General features: G+C 41.2%; 1 protein-coding gene across 1 annotated transcript in view; it reads right to left on the bottom strand.

Annotated features, from left to right (window-relative positions):
* Positions 1-4,363: 4,363 nt before the first annotated feature.
* LOC308078645 (calcium/calmodulin-dependent protein kinase type II subunit beta-like) overlaps positions 4,364-19,899 on the bottom strand; it is a 64,047-nt gene continuing 48,511 nt past the window's right edge. Inside the window, exons 15-21 of the mRNA XM_080419902.1 lie at positions 17,605-17,673; positions 15,300-15,338; positions 12,658-12,706; positions 11,627-11,702; positions 9,750-9,844; positions 7,560-7,796; positions 4,364-4,735 (exon numbers count right to left, since the gene is read on the bottom strand). Coding sequence (XP_080276028.1) covers positions 7,561-7,796; positions 9,750-9,844; positions 11,627-11,702; positions 12,658-12,706; positions 15,300-15,338; positions 17,605-17,673 — 564 coding nt within the window. The 3' untranslated portion in view covers positions 4,364-4,735; position 7,560. The remainder of the gene's footprint in view (positions 4,736-7,559; positions 7,797-9,749; positions 9,845-11,626; positions 11,703-12,657; positions 12,707-15,299; positions 15,339-17,604; positions 17,674-19,899) is intronic.

Genomic DNA, 19,899 nt, shown 5'->3' on the forward strand with positions numbered 1-19,899 from the left:
GTCTTCATTCTGAACTTCAAAAAGCCATGTACAGTAGGAGCAACAAAGTGGTAATATATATATATATATATATATATATATATATATATATATATATATATATATATATATATATATATATATATATATATATATATATATATATATATATATATATATATATCAGGTATCGTATAATACACATCATGCATGCAGTGAAAACACACTCACTCAGAATTACTGTATTTATGCTCAATCACATTATGATGTATTTTACAGCCTTTGCAGTCCAACTGCTGTGTCTGCTTTATCTTTATCAGTCCTATAGCACCATACAGTATGGATGTTAATGTTTACCTTGTACCGTCTGTCTGCCATGCAGTCTCACAAGCACAACTGACCCTTATTACTATTAGGCTCTATGCGCAGCAGGCAGCCATATTGGAAAGAAATCGGGCCTCTTCCTTACTGCCTTCACGGGTTATACCAATAGCACTAATGAAGGCTCCGTTCCATTTAGTGTAGCACAGTGGTTCTCAAAAAATTATTTCAAGGACTTCCATAACTCTGAGAGTGTACAAATGGAACCAAATGGACCCTCACGGGTCCATTTGGTTCCATTTGTACACTCTCAGAGTTACACACCCCCATAAGGGGCCATTTGGAACCCCCCTCGAGGATACAATATCAACACCCTGACTCTGGTTGACCAGAATGGAACAGAGCCTTCATTAGTATCATTGTTAACACCTATCAAGGAAGTAAGGAAGAGGCCCAATTTCTTCCCAATATGGCTGCTTGTGCATATACAGAGCCTATTACAGTTGTACAGTTACCACTCAAATGTAAGCAGCATAACATCAACAGGGTATTTTATATGAATGTTACACACACACAGCATAAAATGCAAGGCCTGGCCCTGCTTACAGCTTGAATGTTTTAAGTGTATGTTAGGCGCCCTCTTGTGGATAGTAAGGGTATTGCAACGGGCCCCAACTTAAAATTATTTAAAAAAAAAATTCTTTCTGCATAATATCTTGTCAGGGGGTCTGACCTCTGACCTGACCTGACATGACCCCCATTTCACTCACTAATAATGGTGCTTCCCGAACCGTTCCATATACCAACAAGGACCCTCAAATAAGCCATTGTCTCTGGCTGTTGTGAAATTAATTTAAAAAAGAAAAAGAAAATAGCCGATCAACAAGCTTTGTGAGCTTGTAGATCTGCCATGTTTTTTGCTATTTCCCAAACATTTTAGAAAATGTTTGAACAATATTACAAGCTTTTGACAGTAATGGCATGTCCAAAAGGATGCCAACAATCTTATGGATTGTAATTGAATTTAAAGGTAGTGTAAGTGATTTTTTTTTTTTAACCAAAAAGTGTTTTGTGTAAATGTTAAAGCTTCATATTCTGGCATTGCTATGCACATCTTTAATTAACAGAAAATACATCGTCAGGTGGGTGTTCCAGACCCAATTTTGTCTGCTCATTTCTTTTTGTCATCACTTCAGTCAATTTAGCTTGTTTATCAAGTATCCCGTATGATTGGATGAAATTCGTATCCCGACCTGAACATGTATTTTATGTTTACTAAAGCGCTGGAGAGACGCCCGTTACTGAACACACACTCTATAGCAATGATTACTGTCAGAATATACAGCTATTTAACACTCAGTTTAACACAAGAAAAATCCCTAACCGCACCTTTAAAATCAACATTTTTACATAAAATGATTGTATTTATTAATGTTTCCATTGCTTTGCTATTGGTCCCCTGACGCCCCCTTGTGGCCCCCACTTTGAAAACCAGCGTTCTAATGCACACTGCAGGTTTGGTGCAAGCCAGGGCCATATTATCTTCATCGGTCCCCATTACATTGTTCTAATAAACCATTTTCTACTTTGCCATACATCTTTTCCAGAACCACTTCAAAACCAGCGGTTCTTCATTATTCAATAAAAAAAAACATGCTATAATCACCAAAACATACCGAAATATCAATAAAAAACTCTTTATGCTGTTACAGAGGTCGGAAAATAGTAGTTAATAATACTAGCAGTTTACCTGCGGTCGATAAAAATGTAACTCTGTAACTTTAGCACAGTTAGCAACATGTCGATTATCATGCAACAGAATACCACCCCACGATACGTTGTAGTTTAAGTCACCTCAATGTAGCTGTAGTTTTTTTTTTGTCTTCTATTTTTTTTAAATGTAACGATGCATTACTATTAGTTTTAAGCATATTTATAATTCCTCATTTCAATACTTGCTTGCAAGTGCTTACACAGAGAGTCAAGTAAGAACAACAGTATACATTAACATGTTTGGCATGCTAAAGTGATGTCCATTGCAATTGGCTACACAGTAAAAATCAATGAATTGAACTCTTAAAATGAATTATTTTAATTCATTCGTTCATTCATTTAACTCTGAAGGGTGTACGAATGTTGTCCATGTGTACACCGTTCAGAGTTAAGGAACCAAATACACTTTTCAGAGTTAAATTTAGAGATGTTCCGAACATCCGATAACATTATTTCTCTCCCATTGCCGATATCCGCAATTTGCGTATACCGGTCGATACCGAGTACCGATCCGACACCAATGCGTAATTTAAAAACTAATCTAGGAATAAATAACAATTCCATTAATAATTGTTAAAGTGCAGCCCACAAGTTAGTAAAGTAATCGTGTAAATACAATAAGAGTATAAAACAGTAGTGCAACATCAACCCAAGCATTCAAAACTCTAAAATAATGTTTACTATAAATGAAATATCATCACGTGATAAATTACGCGGTATCGGATTGGCGTAGACTGGTATACTCTGCCGTTAACGATACCAGCATTTTGTTGGCAGTTATCGGCAGTTTTTCTGATAACTGGTTATCGGTATGGGAACAAATCGCTGAAGGATTTGGCTGTGTAGGGTTCTGACAAGGTGTCCACCACTCAATACGTTATGCAGCTATTATAGTGCGGTGGTGCAGCTAAAAACCTTCGACAAATAAAACGTTTAAGTATAAAAAACAGACAAGGTGCAGTCACTGTGATATATGGTACTTGTAGATCCATTTTAAACAGGCAGACTTATTCATGCAGAAAACAGTCCTTGGTAACACGTAGAAGTCATGCTCAACTTTAGACGGGGAAAGAAGTCTGAGTGTGTGTGTGTGAATATATAAATAAATATATATATATATATATATATATATATATATATATATATATATATATATATATATATATACACACACACACACACACTGAAATCAGAGAAAGAGCCAACCATTAAAGATACTCTACAATTTAAATAGATCAGACTGCAGTCGTCAAAATCTACTAGTAAGAAACAGAAGTACAATTTCATAAAATTAGAATGACGAATCTCTGATGAGAGTATTCATTATGATTTGTAGTATACTCTGTTAATATAGCCGATCTGCAAGCTCAGCTACTACGTGTGTGTGAGCTTGTAGATCGGATGCCGTGTTCTGCAGTCATCATGAGTCATCGTAACGCTATGTGAGTGAGAAACAGATCAAGTGCATTATTTCATAAAATGTGTAAGTTGAGTCTTCTTGAACGAGAGGGGAGATTTGTCAATAAGACGGAGTCGCTCGCTATAGCTGGAAATGAGACGATCTACAAAGCCGAACAGCCTTGTAGATCGGCTGTTTTCGGCGAGCGATGGAATGTAAAATCGTCAGGAGGAGATACTGGTCTGGAGGAGATACTGGTCTGGAGGAGATACTGGTCTGCATGGAGGAGATACTGTCAAGGTGGGAGTCAAGTGATGGAGTGTGAGTTTGGAACACTGTGCTGTGTGGCGCTACATTTAACCGCTTAAAGGGATAGTTCGCGCCCAAAATGACTTTTTTTCTATGGATTAGTCACCCCATGGAGACAAATCTGAATTCATGGATTCTTTTGGGGTTTTTGTCTCATTCCTAAGCCAATAGTTTGAAGACCGGCAGCGGTTCCGGTACGAGACACAAAGAGTCTCCTTTGTCTCTCCTACCGGAACCGCTGAAATGATGAGTATATTATCATATACTTCGTCTATTCGATAAAATAGCTTTTAATACAGGACTTTTACTTTAAGAATATTTCTACAGTGTGCTATTGCTACTCTTACTTAACCCATTAATACCTGGAACGCATCTGTGTCACTTTTAGATTTCTTTAGGCTATTCAAAAATAGCAGATATACAAGCTCATAGCGCGGCACCGAGTGCCGCGCTACGAGCTTGTAGATCTGCTATTTTTGAAAAATCGTGAAAATTATTTTTTTACATTTCTTTCCGAAAAACTGTTAGGATTTAGAAAATGTTTAGAAGCGGCCTCAGGTCTTAATGGGTTAAGTAAAAGTAAAACATAGGATTACTTCTTCCACACTACTGACGGCATAGACCAGTGTTCCTGACTCACATGACATGTTGTTATGATGAAAAGCAGGTTATAGATTGTGTTGTACAGTTGGTTTTTATGGTTCATACCTTTGTTCTAGGAGGAGCATAAAGGGTGCAGAACATAATTCTGCTGGTCTTTATGCCCTCATGGTTGAGGTTGTACTGACACACACACAGAGAGGGAGGGAAGAGCAAAGTTATTTCTGCAAGCGGCCAAACCTTGATCTCCACTTTTCATCCACATGGTTCTCCTTTTGTATCCTTTGTTATTATTGGTTCCTGTTTTTTCTCCATCATGTCTCTCATGTCATTCTAAGGGGCATCATCGTCATCCTGCAAAAGAAGGGAAAAGTTTACATTCATTTGTTTTGTTTGCAACTATGACGAAACCTGAAAATGCATCTAATAACATGTACTATTCATCATATCGTCTGTGTCGGGTGGAACCCTCATACTCATGACCAAAACTGTGACTTTTCCGGATTCAAATTCAAAAACATCAAAAGTAGCTATTTTTGATGTTTTGGTGTGACGCTGTAGTATGATCAAGTAGGGCATTAACACATTGAATGCCAATCGCGTAGATCTACGCGAACCTATTTAAAGCCGCAGCGTGCCAATCGCGTAGATCTACGCGAACCGCCGATTCCCATTGAAATTTCCCCAGGTGCACTTTCCGAATTTTTTCTGTCTTCAAACCGTTTCCGGTTTGAAGACAGGAAACCGAATTATTCGGGTTCCGTTTTTTTCGATCGTATCCGCTTCCTGTCTGGGATCCTGTTTAAAACTCGATTTTCTCGGTTGTTGTTTTTCTCCTCGCTGATCACTGTTTAGCGTTGATCCGCTGTATCTTCAAGATGGCGGCTCGGATTTGGAAACTGTTTTCGCTGGCCGTTTCACACAGATCCGCTGTGTGTTTAGAACCAAATGAACGCGCACTTTTAACTTATTTAGCGAGGTCTGTGGCGACATGAAAAAAACAAAAAAACAACAATAAAACGCTGGCACTGGTGAGTACATTATGAGATTAAACTCTGGCATGGAATGTGTTAATTTCGGGAAAAAAACTAAAAGTTAACGTATGGAGAGAAAACAGCGACGATATTCTTTGAGACACAAATACGGGTAATTTCGGGGGCGTGGCAGAATCCGCCACTCCTTCACCGGGTGAAACGACACAGCTTTTCACCGTTGGAATTGCATAACGGAACGCAAACATTGTTTGCATTTAGCGGGTTTATTTTGTCATGGTGCAATATATGGTGAAGTATTGTAGTGCAGGTCATTGCAACAACCACCGATCTTGTGAAAAAATTAAAACGGGAAAACGCCAAATTTTCTAAACCTTGCGCGATTCTGCCAATAATCATATTCTTTGAGACACATCCGAGTTTTTGCCGGGTCAAACAAGGAATCACGTGACGTTGATCCCCTTTCCCTATTGGCTCTTACTAGGACATGACGTACGTGTAGGCAGAAGAATAATCTGTACCAGTGTTGAGCTAGTTACTCCGGAAGAGTAATGCGTTACTTATTATTACTAATTTAAAAAGTAATAATACCACACCCTATATTACTTGGTATCAAGTGTAACTAGTTACATTACAAGTTATGTTATCATATTACTTTGGTTACCCATAATAAGCTGTGGTGAACGAGTGGGCGTACGCGCCTTAGTTCTTCCAGCCTGCCGTCTCATTGTCTGCTATAACCGAACAAATGTAGTTTATTATGAAGATTACGTTTATGACAGGTATTAAACAGTCATAGGCTATAAAAACCAAACTGTGACGACAGATGAAAACAGAACGATGCTATATTTGTTTTGTTTCTATGAACAAACCATTTGAAATGGAACGTTGGCAGATATAAACGTAGAATACCGTCTCTGCTATCACTACAACATGAATAGAATTCTGGACTTTTACTTGTAACAGAGTATTTCTACATTGCGGTATTGATACTTTTACTTAAAGTAATACTAGGTAACGTTTTCAACAAAACTAAAGTTAAATTGTATATCTTTTGTGAGTGGCAAAAGTTTCACAACACCCACTCCATGAATTTCACCCCCGGAAGCCTTTTATTTATATATTTTCTATTGAACGTTGTCGGGGGGGACTTTCCCGGGAAAATGATGTCATCTGGCCAGAAAACGGAGGCGGAAATGCACTGGTTTCCTGTTTGGCCAGGAACTACGGTTTCCTGAACTACCGCGCTAATAACAAAAAGGAACCTCACGTTGATTTTAAGAGAATGTAGGATTGGAAGATCGAAAAAGAACAGAAAAAGAAAGCACCGCTCATGGTAACTAATGCTCCACTGGCTAAGAGAAACGATCCGCAGATAGTATAAAACAATTAAAAGAACGCTTTTTGAAACGCTTCCGGTGAAAACAAATGGAATTCTGGGTAATCGAGGACTACGGAAATTGTATGCAGTGACGGTAGTGACCAGCAGAGGTTGCTAAAATCGTTATTTGTGAATCTGCATTGTACAACTAAGTAAAACATTTGAGTGCTTTTTCCACCACCGCCGGGGACCATGCATCTTTCGGGTCTTCCGCTAAAAACGTTTGGGAACCACCAGCATGGTGTGTACTACTGTATGTGTGTACAACATTGCATTAGTGTGTATTTGCGTGGTGTGGTGGAAAGTAACTAAGTACATTTACTTAAGTACTGTACTTAAGTACAATTTTGAGGTATTTGTACTTTACTTGAGTATTTCCAATTTCCAATACTTTTACTTCTACTCCACTACATCTCAGAGGCAAAAATTGTACTTTTACTCCACTACAATTACTTGAAAACTTTAGTTACTAGTTACTTTTCAGATATAAATTATGATATTACGAAACATACATTAACCACTTTAACCCTATTTTATGCCTAGGCTATTTGAAAATAGCAGATCTACAAGCTCACAACGCGTCGCTTTGCGACGCGTTGTGAGCTTGTAGATCGGCTATTTTCAAACATTTTTGTACTTTTACTTTTGGTACTTTAAGTACATTTTGATGCCAATACTTCTGTACTTTTACTCAAGTAAATTTAGAATTCCGGACTTTTACTTGTAACAGAGTACTTCTACAGTGCAGTATTGATACTTTTACTTAAGTAAAACATTTGAGTACTTTTTCCACCACTGTGTGTACCTCATCCCTGCAGAGGCGAGGCGGGGGACCCGGAGCAGTGGAAGTGAACCGTCTGCCAGCGGCCGTCCCGGCGGTGCCACACCCTCGTCTCCTCCGACTGGTTGGAGCGCGGGCGGCCCTGGCCGTCCACGAACTGCGTGAGGCGGATGTAGGCGATGCAGGCGGCGTCCTCGCCCACTATGTGCACGTGGGGGTTCAGGATGGTGGTGTGGATGGGACGGCTGTTTTTAGACAGGACTGTGTACCGGGGTAGAGAGAGCAGAGGAAGCTTAGTGCATTCACTTTATGTTTTAACCCTTTAAGACCGGGGGACGCATCTGTGTAACCACTTTATCCATATTTTATACTTTTGGCTATTCAAAAATAGCAGATCTACAAGCTTATAGCGCGGCACCGAGTGCCGCGCTATAAGCTTGTAGATCTGCAATTTTTTTTTAAATCGTGTTTTTTTTTTTGGCAAATCTTTGAATATATATCTATAAAGCAATAGTTTTTTACTCAAATCTTTGCTTCTGGGGGTCCCTGGAAAAAAAAATGTTGAGATGGGGGTCCGCAGCCAAATACATATCGTTGTGGGGCTCCTTGACACTGACATTAATATTATAGCAACATAAGTGTTTCAGAAAACTGTTTTAAACTGATTTAGAAGACATTTGTAGAATCCCCAGAAGCAATAACATTTTAGCTAGAAATGCTCGCTTTAAATATATATATATTCAAAGATTTGCACAACATTTTTCACGATTTTTCAAAAATAGCAGATCTACAAGCTCATAGCGCGGCACTCGGTGCCGCGCTATGAGCTTGTATATCTGCTATTTTTGAATAGCCCAACGAAATCTAAAAATGACACACAGATGCGTTCTCAGGTCTTAAAGAGGTGGTGCCATGGTTTTGCACTTTTTCTGTTTTTCATGTGTCTATGAGGTTGATAGAACTTCATTAAGCCCCCCCGGTGGTGTTTTTATGGTGTTTTATGTCTTCTCTGACTATTTGGAGTTTCTTCCTGGAGGCTGAAACCTTGAGGGTCAAACGTGCCAATAGAGAAACAGCGCTTTAGTGACATCACAAAGCCATACCCTCCCCCTCATTATCATAACACAACAGGTGTGGGCATGAGGAGGAGGAGGGACTAGGACAGGTGGGTGGTGCTAAGGTGGTGGAGGAGGTGCTAAGGTGAGAACCAGGTATACTTAATGCACTGGTGGGTGTGTCCACATAAAAACAACATTTTAACACTTACTGTACACTTTTTTTTTTGTTGAAAAAAATCCTTACATAATAATAATACCTTATGATCAGGTTTTAGGGTTGAAAAATATCATGGCACCCCATCTTTAAGATGAAGAAAGCAGAATGACCAGGTGCTCACAGGGGGAAAAAAAGTGATATAAAAGTGCTCCTGGATCCAGTGGGATACAAAACATGAAAACAGTTGATCCAGGCACTTTAAAAGAGGAGAACAGGCTTTAGTAGTTGGAGAACAGGCTTTAGTAGTTAAAACGCTAACATGTTTCTTCTTCAGGTCTTCATCAGGTCTTCATTCCTGCCCAGATGAAGACCTGAGGAAACATGTTCTCCTCTTTTAAATTTCTGAGAGCCCGGATCATCTGCTTAAAAAAAAAAAAAAGACTTTTGTAGGCTATTGCTATTGTATTGTTGCCTTTGCCTGGTATAATAATAATAATGATAATGAATTGCATTTTATTGCACTTTTCTTAGTACTCATACTTACTCAAAGCGCTTTACAATGGTTCATTCATTCATACAGGTGGGGGGCTTTGGGAGGTGAAGCGGCGAACAGTCGACGCCAGCGTCCTCACCTTTCCCACACCAATGGTGGCAAGCTAGCGCCGACTGACTCATTGGAGGCAATGTAGGGTTCAGTGTCTTGCCCAAGGACACTTGCACATGTGGACAGGAGGAGGCAGGATTCGAACCGCCGACCCACGGATCATTGGACGACCTGCTCTACCTCCTGAGCCACAGCCGCATACAGTCGTGTTTTACAGTGATAGTAGAACAGCTGAGGGATGTCGTTACATTAGGCATGATGTAGATCATGAGTGCCTATACAGTACAAGCCCCTTAGCTGTTTTAAAACCACGGTAAAGCATGCCCCCCCCCCCCCCACGTGTGCCTTGTTGCTTTTATATAACAGCCTAACCCATGTCCAGAGAGTACTCTTACGGTTGTCAAAGTAGAATCTATGGAAGTCCATGCCCTCCACCAGGTTGCCCAGCCCCTCCGGCTCAAACGATGTCAGTCCAGGATCACAGATCTTCCTGAAAACAACCACACACACACACACACACACACACACACACACACACACACACACACACACACACACACACACACACACACACACACACACACACACACACACATAGAGTTCAGTACAGTACAGTACAGTACAGTACAGTACAGTACAGTACAGTACAGTACAGTACAGTACAGTACAGTACCTCCACAAATATTCATAAACGCTTGATAAGCATAATGCTGTATAGAAGATGGACTATTTTGGGAATATTTGGCCTTTACAGATAAGTCAATAGTATGAACCATTACTTTGGTCATCGCGACGCATTGTGAGCTTGTAGATCTGCTGTTTTCAAAAGATTTTTTTAATACATTTTATACATTTGAAAACCTGTGAAATGTATCTGCATAATGAGTACTTTTACTTTTGGTACTTTAAGTACATTTTGATACAAATACTTTTGTACTTTTACTCAAGTAAATTTTGAATTCCGGGCTTTGACTTGTAACAGAGTATTTCTACATTGCAGTATCGATACTTAAGTACAAAATGTGAGTACTTTTTCCACCTAAAATGTATAAATGGTTTAAAAACGAGCTGCCAGAGACGAGCATGGAGTGTCTCTACTCTACTTCTGTCAGCGCTATGTGCTGACGGACACAGCAGATCTGATCCACCCAGACCAGCAGAGATCTACTGGATCACTGGACTCGCTTATTGACCAGGGTGTCACTCGTGCACTTCAGACACGCCCATTTTTGCGATAGAACGGAGCGAATGGAAATGGTCGCTGCTGCTGCTATAGAGTGAATGAAGGCTTTTACTGCAATAGAGGTTAAACAACCACTTGTGAGAGTCAAGGTTTACTTTACTGCATAGGATACTATTTTTTGAAAATATTGTCCTATGCCAGGGGTCTTCAACGGGGGGGTCTAGGACCCCTAGGGTGTCCTCAGAGTTACTACAGAAATAGTTACTATTTCATTCACCAAAAAACCTGATCGAAATTCGGCATGGAGAGAAAAAGACCGGACCGAGTACAGAGCTAAATGTCAAGTATTGAGGGGTTAAATGTGGCGTTAAAACAACGATATTTAACACGACTCCAAGATATAAAAGATAATTTACACAACACTGATGACAGCGCTGTCAAGCAAGTCTATGAAGCCGTCTATGAAATCTATGAAAACGTTTAATCTGCAACACAATTTGACACTGTATGTATATGTACTATAGTAGGGGGTCCCTACTTCATCTCTCTTTAACGTATGGTGTGTGTGTGGGGGGGGACCCCTGTCCTATGCTGTCCTACCGTCAAATAAACGTAGACGGACGAGGTAGCTCTTGGGGGGGACACAGTGGTGGTGTACTTTACTCGAGTATTTCCAATTTCCAATACTTTTACTTCTACTCCACTACATCTCGGATCCAAATATTGTGCTTTTTTACTCCACTACATTTATTTGAAAACTTTAGTTACTTGTTACTTTGTAGATATGTAGATTGTAGAAAACCTACATTAACCACTTCAGCTCTGTATGCATTTTTGAAAAATAATTAAGCAATAAATAAGCAATTTTCAAAAGATGTTTATACATTTGAAAACTTGAAATGGGACATTCTGCATAATGAGTGCTTTTACTTTTTACTTTAAGTACATTTTGATGCCAAGACTTTTACTTGTAACAGAGTATTTCTACTGACACTTTTACTTGTGTAAAGCAATTGAGTACTTTTTTCCACCACTGTGGGGGACAGCTGTTATATGCACAATAATCATATAGTGTATCGTTGTACTCACGCGTACGCCTCAAAGTCGCCATTGTTGACGGCTTCGATCAGCTGCTCTGTGATTTTGATAATCTCCTGTTTGCGTGCTGCAGAGAAACACACCTCAGTGTCAGAGAGACACAGCGCTTCCATCTCACTCACACACACACACACAACTGACTCCACTTTACATGGACCAAGCACACTTCCACACACACGCACGCACATATGCACACGCACACAGAAACACACACACACACACACACACACACACACACACACACACACACACTCTCTCTCTCTCTCTCGCGCACTTTCCTAATCTGCAGATTAGTGAAATGCTGAGGTCTCATAATTCCATGAATCACTGATAGTCATGTGATCCTTCACAACCAGTGTAGTGTGAGGTCACTAGCTTCTCATCCATGCACTCGTGTGGCCTTTCCTTCTTTACTTCTCCTCTCTCTCTCTCTCTCTCTCTCTCTACTTAACAGTATGTAGAGTAGGATGTAGGGATGTTAACAATTCATCTATAATCGATTAATTGCCGTTTAAGAATTTACTCAATTAACTTTACAGATTTTCAATGAATTGAAAACATTATTTTTTTTTTTGGCTAGTGAAAGTTAAAGGTATGGTGTGTGTGTGTGTGTGTGTGTGTGATATTAAATGTGAGCTTACCATAATCACAGTAATCCTTAATCATATTCCATCATATTCAAGGGCTTTTGCAGAGAAATGAGACAGACCATAGAGCCCTGCAGAGGGGAGGTGTGTGTCTGTGTCCAGCTGATGCTCGTTGATGTTATATACATCAAAAGGCAATTATGTTTTTGCACTCATTTTCGGTTTAGGACAAGAATTTTCCTTTTGGTCCTAAAAAACGCTGCTTATCAATTAATCGATTAATCGATCGTTAAGGTTATCAATTATCAATTCATGAATTAATCAATCATTTGCATCCCTACTAGGATGAGAGACTACATTATGTCTAGAGATGTTTTTTCTTCTGTGTGTGTGTGTGCGCGTGCGTGTGCGTATGCATGTGTGTGTAGAACCAACCTTTCACGTCCTCATCCTCAATAGTGGCGTTACTACTGTCAGACGATCCCTACAGTGACACAGAGACATTTATTGAAACTGTGTGCACGCACACACACACACACACACACACACACACACACACACACACACACACACACACACACACACACACACACACACACACACACACACACACACACACACACACACACACACACACACACACACACACACACACACACACACACACACACACACACACACACCATTTCAGAGTTGCATGCTCAACATTAAGCCTCTAAAGTGATGTTATTTAAACACTACAACAGACCCTGTTTCACAGCAGCCATGTTGACCATACGTAGCAGGGTCTAATGTTACAGACCATCCTGTACGGGTGTTATCAATGTGTGGACGTCTCCCCTGACTCTGTTTGACCTAATATGGAACACATCCACAGCCTTCATTATAGTATCAGAAGAAATGGTGCATTTATAGAGCGCCTTTCTCCACACAATGTGCATTACGTTCACCCTAGACGGCCTGAGGCAACCATACAGTTTAAGGAGTTCAGTGTCTTGCTCAAGGACACGTTAACACCCGGCCAAGAGGAGCCAGGGATTAGAACAGGGGTCTTCAACAGGGGGTCCGGGACCCCTAGGGGGTCCTCAGAGTTAATACAGGGGGTCCACCAAATCTTTGTGTGATATGATTTTTTTTTTACATTAACCACTTGAACCCTAGCATCCCTATTCTGAGGAGAACTTTAGCCAAAAATAGCAGATCTACAAGCTCACAACGCCTCGCGCTGCGAGGCGTTGTGAGCTTGTAGATCTGCTATTTTTGGCAAAGAGTTATAGGTGTAGAGGGAAAAAAGAGCAGCAAAAGTTTATCTGAAACACCATTTTATATAATATAGAGGGGGTCCCTGCTTCATCTCTCTCTCAACTAGGGGGTCCCGTGGATTAGAATATAATGGGAATTCACTCTCCCTCCTGCGCCTCTGACGTTACTACAGTATTTCCTGTCAATATGGCTGATGGTGAAGAGAGTCTATTCTGACAAAGTACAAAAAAACACCTTTAACCAAGTGTGATGCAACAGCAGCTTGTCTATGGACTGAGCCATGTGTTGGTTGGAATGGACAGACATCATTGATTCTTGATAATTATGTGCAAATGACTGTATATTATGCATTTTTTTTGTCAATACAAATCTCAGGCAATCACTGCTCAGCCAATAGACCAGGACTGCACATCTAGGAGTTATATCAGCAGTGTTGAACTGTGCAGTCAGTTCATTTATTTAAACACAAATGAGCAGTATTAGACAAATAAGCCCACACACTGCATATTACACGGTACTTAAAGCGCAATACATATTCGGAAAAACTCCTTCCGATGACCAAACTTTTCTTTCAGAAAGGGAGGTGAAATAACTACAAGTTGACGAAATTCCGAGCTTTTCCTCAGAACCCCATGGCACCTCCAGATGTCCCGACTCTTCGAACTATAGTTATAGCCTTTTCCGAAGCGGGGAGATTTTTCAGAGTATGTATATTGCGCTTAAATCTGTCACATGTTCACAGAAACCAACATGACAGCAGCACACAGATCAGATATCCAGAGGGATACATGTACAGATGTTCTGGTAAAGCACAGCAAAAGAAGGCGGGGTCTAATAAGGGCGTGTCTGTGATGTCATGTAGCCGGTCTGTGACGTCGGTCATCTATGACATCGGTTCTAAAGCTTTTCTGGATCAGGGACCACTTGAAAAAACGCGGCCCACCCAACTGACCCCATGCAGATGGGTGGGCCGCGTTCATTTTCAGAGCATGTTTATTGCTCTGAGCATGTCCCCCACCCTTTCTATTAAACCGGATCACACGGCTCAGTTTTAGAATGAATACCAGGCTTTTTCCTCCGTGGTGGATAAATCTGGTGACGTGAGGTTAAAGACGGGGTGCCGTGATTTTCAGTGATTTTTCCCCCCCTAAAACATAATCATCAGGTATTATGGTTATACTAGGAGGAAGATTTTTTCAAAAAAGTGCACAGAAAGTGTTAAAATTATGTTTTTATGTGGACACGCCTCCAGTTCATTAAGTATACCTGGTTCTCACCCTAGCACCTCCTCCACCACCTTAGCACCACCCACCTGTCCTAGTCCCTCCTCCTCCTCATGCCCACACCTGTTGTGTTATGATAATGAGGGGGAGGGTATAATTTTACTGTGTCATTAAAGTGCTGTTTTTCTATTGGCACGTTTGACCCTCAAGGTTTCAGCCTCCAGGAAGAAACTCAAAATAGTCAGAGAAGACATAAAACACCATAAAAACACCACCAGGGGGGCTTAATGAAGTTATATCAACCTCATAGACACATGAAAAACAGTAAAAGTGCAAAATCATGGCACCACCTCTTTAAGTGGCAGCGGGCACAAGAAATGCTGTTGATTGGCCCAGCGGTTTGTGAGATTATAAGAGACACCGACGGACAGACAGACTCACAGACCCATTTCTAGACGCCTCGCCTCCTATACGGAGCCACGGCGTTAAACTAGACCTTCTCCAAACACAGCTTTAATCTACACACAACTAAAGGAAATAAAGAAGGACAAATGACTGAGAGAACATTATTATGGCAATGGGAGGATGTACCTTGACCACTGGTTTATGGATTACTGTAGTCTGTGGTTCCTAGAGGAGTCATGGAGAGGACAGACAGACAGACAGACAGACAGACAGACAGACAGACAGACAGACAGACAGACAGACAGACAGACAGACAGAAGATAATGTATGGACATTATAGTACAAAAACAGAAGGACATAGAGAAACAAGAGAGTAATGGGTTTGAGATGACAAGATGATGAAGTAGTGGATGTATATAGAATGGAAATTAGCAGAGTATAGAAAGGCCTGTTGTACTGAGTAGACATTAGAAACACTTAATGGTGATGATAGTGAAATCATTCCTGTGGCTTATTGATACCAGCGCATTTGTTTTTTTTAACCAAAATAACAAACAAAAAAAAAACTATCTTTCTCACTCAACACCATTTGATCTTGTTTTCATCTAAAGTTTTCCTTTGATTCGTGTATGGCACGCTGGGCAAGACCTAGCGGGTTGAGTGTCTGAACGGAAGTACCGGAATTTGCCGGAAGGACCGAACCAGGAAATGACATTTTCCATGAATATAAAGCCTCCGTGAATGTAGATTTGTTTACATTCTCTGTGAATGAAACAAGTGTTGTGATTGGTCGAAAAAGATCGCTTGTGGGGGAAGTCCTGCCCCTATAGACACTTTCTCTGCATTAGGTCCGGCCAGGCTTCTCTCCTCGGAGACGAGTAAAGGCTGTTATGGTCATAACAACAAAGGTGACATTATGGCCTGAGGGGTGGTACTCAAATTGTTTCTTTTCCAGGGAGAGTGAAGGCACTCGGCAAGTTTTGTGCCTTTTAGATTTTTTTTGTGCAAGTGAACATTTTGGCCTAAAGTTGGAGCTAGAGGAAAGGCCGTTGGGGGACACATCATCATGAAAAGCATAAGGATGCACAAATTCCATGGCAGTCCAGACAGACTCGGCACGGCTGTGTCACGTGCCGATAACAGCTGATCTACAAGCTGGTAGATAATGCATAACCCATGCATGCACCAACTCACATGCTCTCTCTCTCTCTCCCTCTCACACACACACGCAAAGCACCATAGACGGGCATAGACAGATCGACAGAAAATAACAGTTTTCAACTGAAACAGTGAAGTTAAGAATGAATGAAACGTATTCAGACATGAGATGCATTGGTGGGCTGCTTTCAGTGTTGATTTCGTCGACTAAAAACTATGACGAAAAATGACGAAAACTAAATAAGAACTAAATAAAAACTAAGCTGTGACGACTAAAACTAAGACTAAATATATTGACATATTTGTCAACAAATAAAAACTTGACTAAAATGTCAGTGAGGGACTATAGTGGAGAAGAGATCCAGTAGAACTAAAAGACTATGCTTTATGCTCAGGTGTTGCACTCTGAAAATAGCAGATGTAGATCGGCTATTTTCAGCATGCAACCAAGCGTAAAATCAGCCATTATGACGCCATCAAAGCACCGCCAACATACATGTTAGTCGACTAAATCATCTGTAGATTTATTCGACTATAATCTTATGATATTTAGTCGACTAAAACTAGACTAACAGCAAGACATTTCAGATGACTAAAATATGACTAAAACTAAATGGATTTTTTTTTTATCCCACGATTTTGTAACCCCTATTTTTTCACCCTAGTGCCAATGCCTAAGCGTGTAATCCTGGGCACTACCTTCCCTCTGCCAACCTAGGGAGACCAGGGCCGACCTCATGCCTCCTTCAATGCATGAGAGCCGTCTGACCTTCTTGTCACCTGACAGGGGAGAGGTTCCCTGGTTGGACGTAGCGCGTGGAAGGAACACGTTATTCCAACCAGTTCCCTTCCCCTCCATCAGGCGCCCCGGCTGACCAGGGGGAGGCAGTATAGTGACCAGGATTACTGCATGTTTTTTGTGAGGGTATTAACTACCCTAGGAGACACGGGGAGAACATGCAAACTCCACACAGAAAGGCCCTAAACTAAATGGAATTTGATTCAAAAGACTATGACTAAAACGGAATCAACATTTGGTGTCAAAATCAACACTAGGTGGGATGCGTTGGTGGGATGCTTTGGTGGGATGCGTTGGTGGGATGCATTGGTGGGATGCGTTGGTGGGATGCGTTGGTGGGATGCTTTGGTGGGATGCGTTGGTGGGATGATTTGGTGGGATGCTTTGGTGGGATGCATTGGTGGGATGCGTTGGTGGGATGCGTTGGTGGGATGCGTTGGTGGGATGCGTTGGTGGGATGCATTGGTGGGACGCATTGGTGGGACGAGTTGGTGGGATGCGTTGGTGGGATGCAGCGCTGCATGCATACGGTACCAGGGCAGCAGAGGGGGCGGAGCCTTTGGCACTGGTGACTGTGCTGCTTTTCATGCTGTTTGACTGTGGCTGTGCAGGGAACACAAAGGGTTAAATTAGAACACAGCATGGAAACAGGGACGTGTCATAATATCTTCTCATGGCTCTATAAAGTGGAAAGAAACGTGCAAATGTTTTTAACCCATTAAGACCTGAGAAGATTCTAGAAATGTCTTCTAAATCCTAAAAAAAAATTGGAAAAGAAACCCCAATTTTTTTTTTCCTTGATTTTTCAAAAATAGCAGATCTACAAGCTCGTAGCGCGGCACTCGGTGCCGCGCTATGAGCTTGTATATCTGCTATTTTTGAATAGCCTAAAGAAATCTAAAGTGACACAGATGCGTTCCAGGTATTAATGGGTTAATACGCTTGGACAGATGCAGGTTTTATGAATAACATTCAAAGAACCTATCACTGATCTGCTGCTCAGACAGGGAAATATATAGACATAACGTTGGATGATTAAATGTCCTTGAGCTTTAGTTAGACTTCATTGGAATGCCTTCTGAGGGCAGCATTTCATTGCATTGGTTCCCCCGCCCGCCTTGTGAGACTTTCTGCCCGTGCGTTTTTGAATAGTATGCCTAATGCGGGCGAAGTTATGCCTAAACCCAACGTTAACCCTGGCCCTGACCTCACAAAAACTATGCCTAAACCCAGGGGCGGCCTTAGTGATCTGGGGGCCCGTTTCAAGAGCTAATATGTGGCCCCCTATGCACCCCCCCACCCCCAGAAAAAAAAAGAAAGAAAAAAAAAAAATAATAATAAAAAGAAATCGCACCAAAACACGGTCACCCCCGATTTTGTTTGCGGACCAGTGGTTCTTGTATTCTTGTATTTGTGTTATTTTGTGTTGTTATTGAGGATAAGGTTTATTTTGAAAAAAAAAAAAAAAAAAAAATCTAAACCTTTTTTTGTTTTTGTTTTTTTCAAGAAAATTCGGTGGCCCCCTGAGGTTCGGGGCCCGTTTCAATTGAAACGGGTGAAACATAGGAAAGGCCGCCCCTGCCTAAACCTAACCCTAACCTCACAAAAACTATGCCTAGCGTGGCAAATGTGTGCCTAAAGTGGCGAAATGATATGCCTGCTGTGAAAAAAGTATTGCAGAGAGTGGAATTCGATCCTGTGATACTGTGACTAGAAGTCTAATGCTGAGCCTATAGGCAGCCGGCAGAATGGGAATTTAATTAAATGCTGTCCTCAGGAGGCATTCTAATGAATATAAGTCACATCTCCGAACTACGTGGGAATACTTGTTTTTGTCGTTTCCTTTTCTAGATATTTGTGGGGTCTTTTCTGCCTTTATCTGGATAATACAGTGGAGAGAGGCAGGAGACGGGGAGAGAGAGACGAGGAGAGGTCGGACAACGCAGCAAAGGTCGGAAATCAAACTCCGCTAACTTTCAAGCCGCATTAGAGCCTATGTTATGTGGTATGCGCCTTGACCACTAGGCCAAGGGTCTTCAACGCGGTGTCCGGGTCCCCTAGGGGGTCCTCAGAGTTACTACAGGGGGGCCGCCAAATAATGGCGGATAGAGACTTTTCTTTTTACACTAACCACTTCAACCCTCGCATCCCTATTCTGAGGGGAACATTGGCCGAAAATAGCCGATGTACAAGTTCACAGCGCCTCGCAGCGCGAGGCGCTGTGAACTTGTACATCGGCTATATATTCGGCTATATATTCGGCTATATATATATACATCGGCTATATATTTTTGTCTAATGTAATCGGCTATTTTCGGCAAAGAGGTTTGGTGTAGAGGGAAAAGAAAGCAGACTGAGCACTAAGTATTGAGGGTTTTGAGGATTTAAGTGGTTAACTGTCCGAAAACGCACATTTAACAATAATAATAATACAAATGTAGTGTGGGTCCCCGCTTCATCTCTCTCTCAGCTAGGGGGTCCTTGGGCTGAAAAACGTTGAAGACCCCCTGCTCTATAGGTTGGCATTGGCTCCCCGGGTACCTAGTGACTCGAGAGCAAGACCGGCTGTCCCAAAGAAGGCAGCTAAATACAGAAATAAATATTGAATACAAAGTAAAAAAGTAAATAAATAAATAATGAGTTCAAAACAAGTGATTGTGTGTTGTTGTCGTCGTGCATCTGAGGGAATACTGTGTGCTGCACTGAGCTGAGATATACTTCTGTGTGAAGCAGGTCTAGAATATAAAACAGTACAACACAGTATGAACGTGGACAGGCAGAAAATAAAACAGGAGAGTTGAGATGACAAAACACCAGGGTTCTGTCTTG

Source organism: Gymnoscopelus braueri, assembly GCF_963280865.1.
Source record: "Gymnoscopelus braueri genome assembly, chromosome: 22".
Classification (NCBI taxonomy): Eukaryota; Metazoa; Chordata; class Actinopteri; order Myctophiformes; family Myctophidae; genus Gymnoscopelus; species Gymnoscopelus braueri.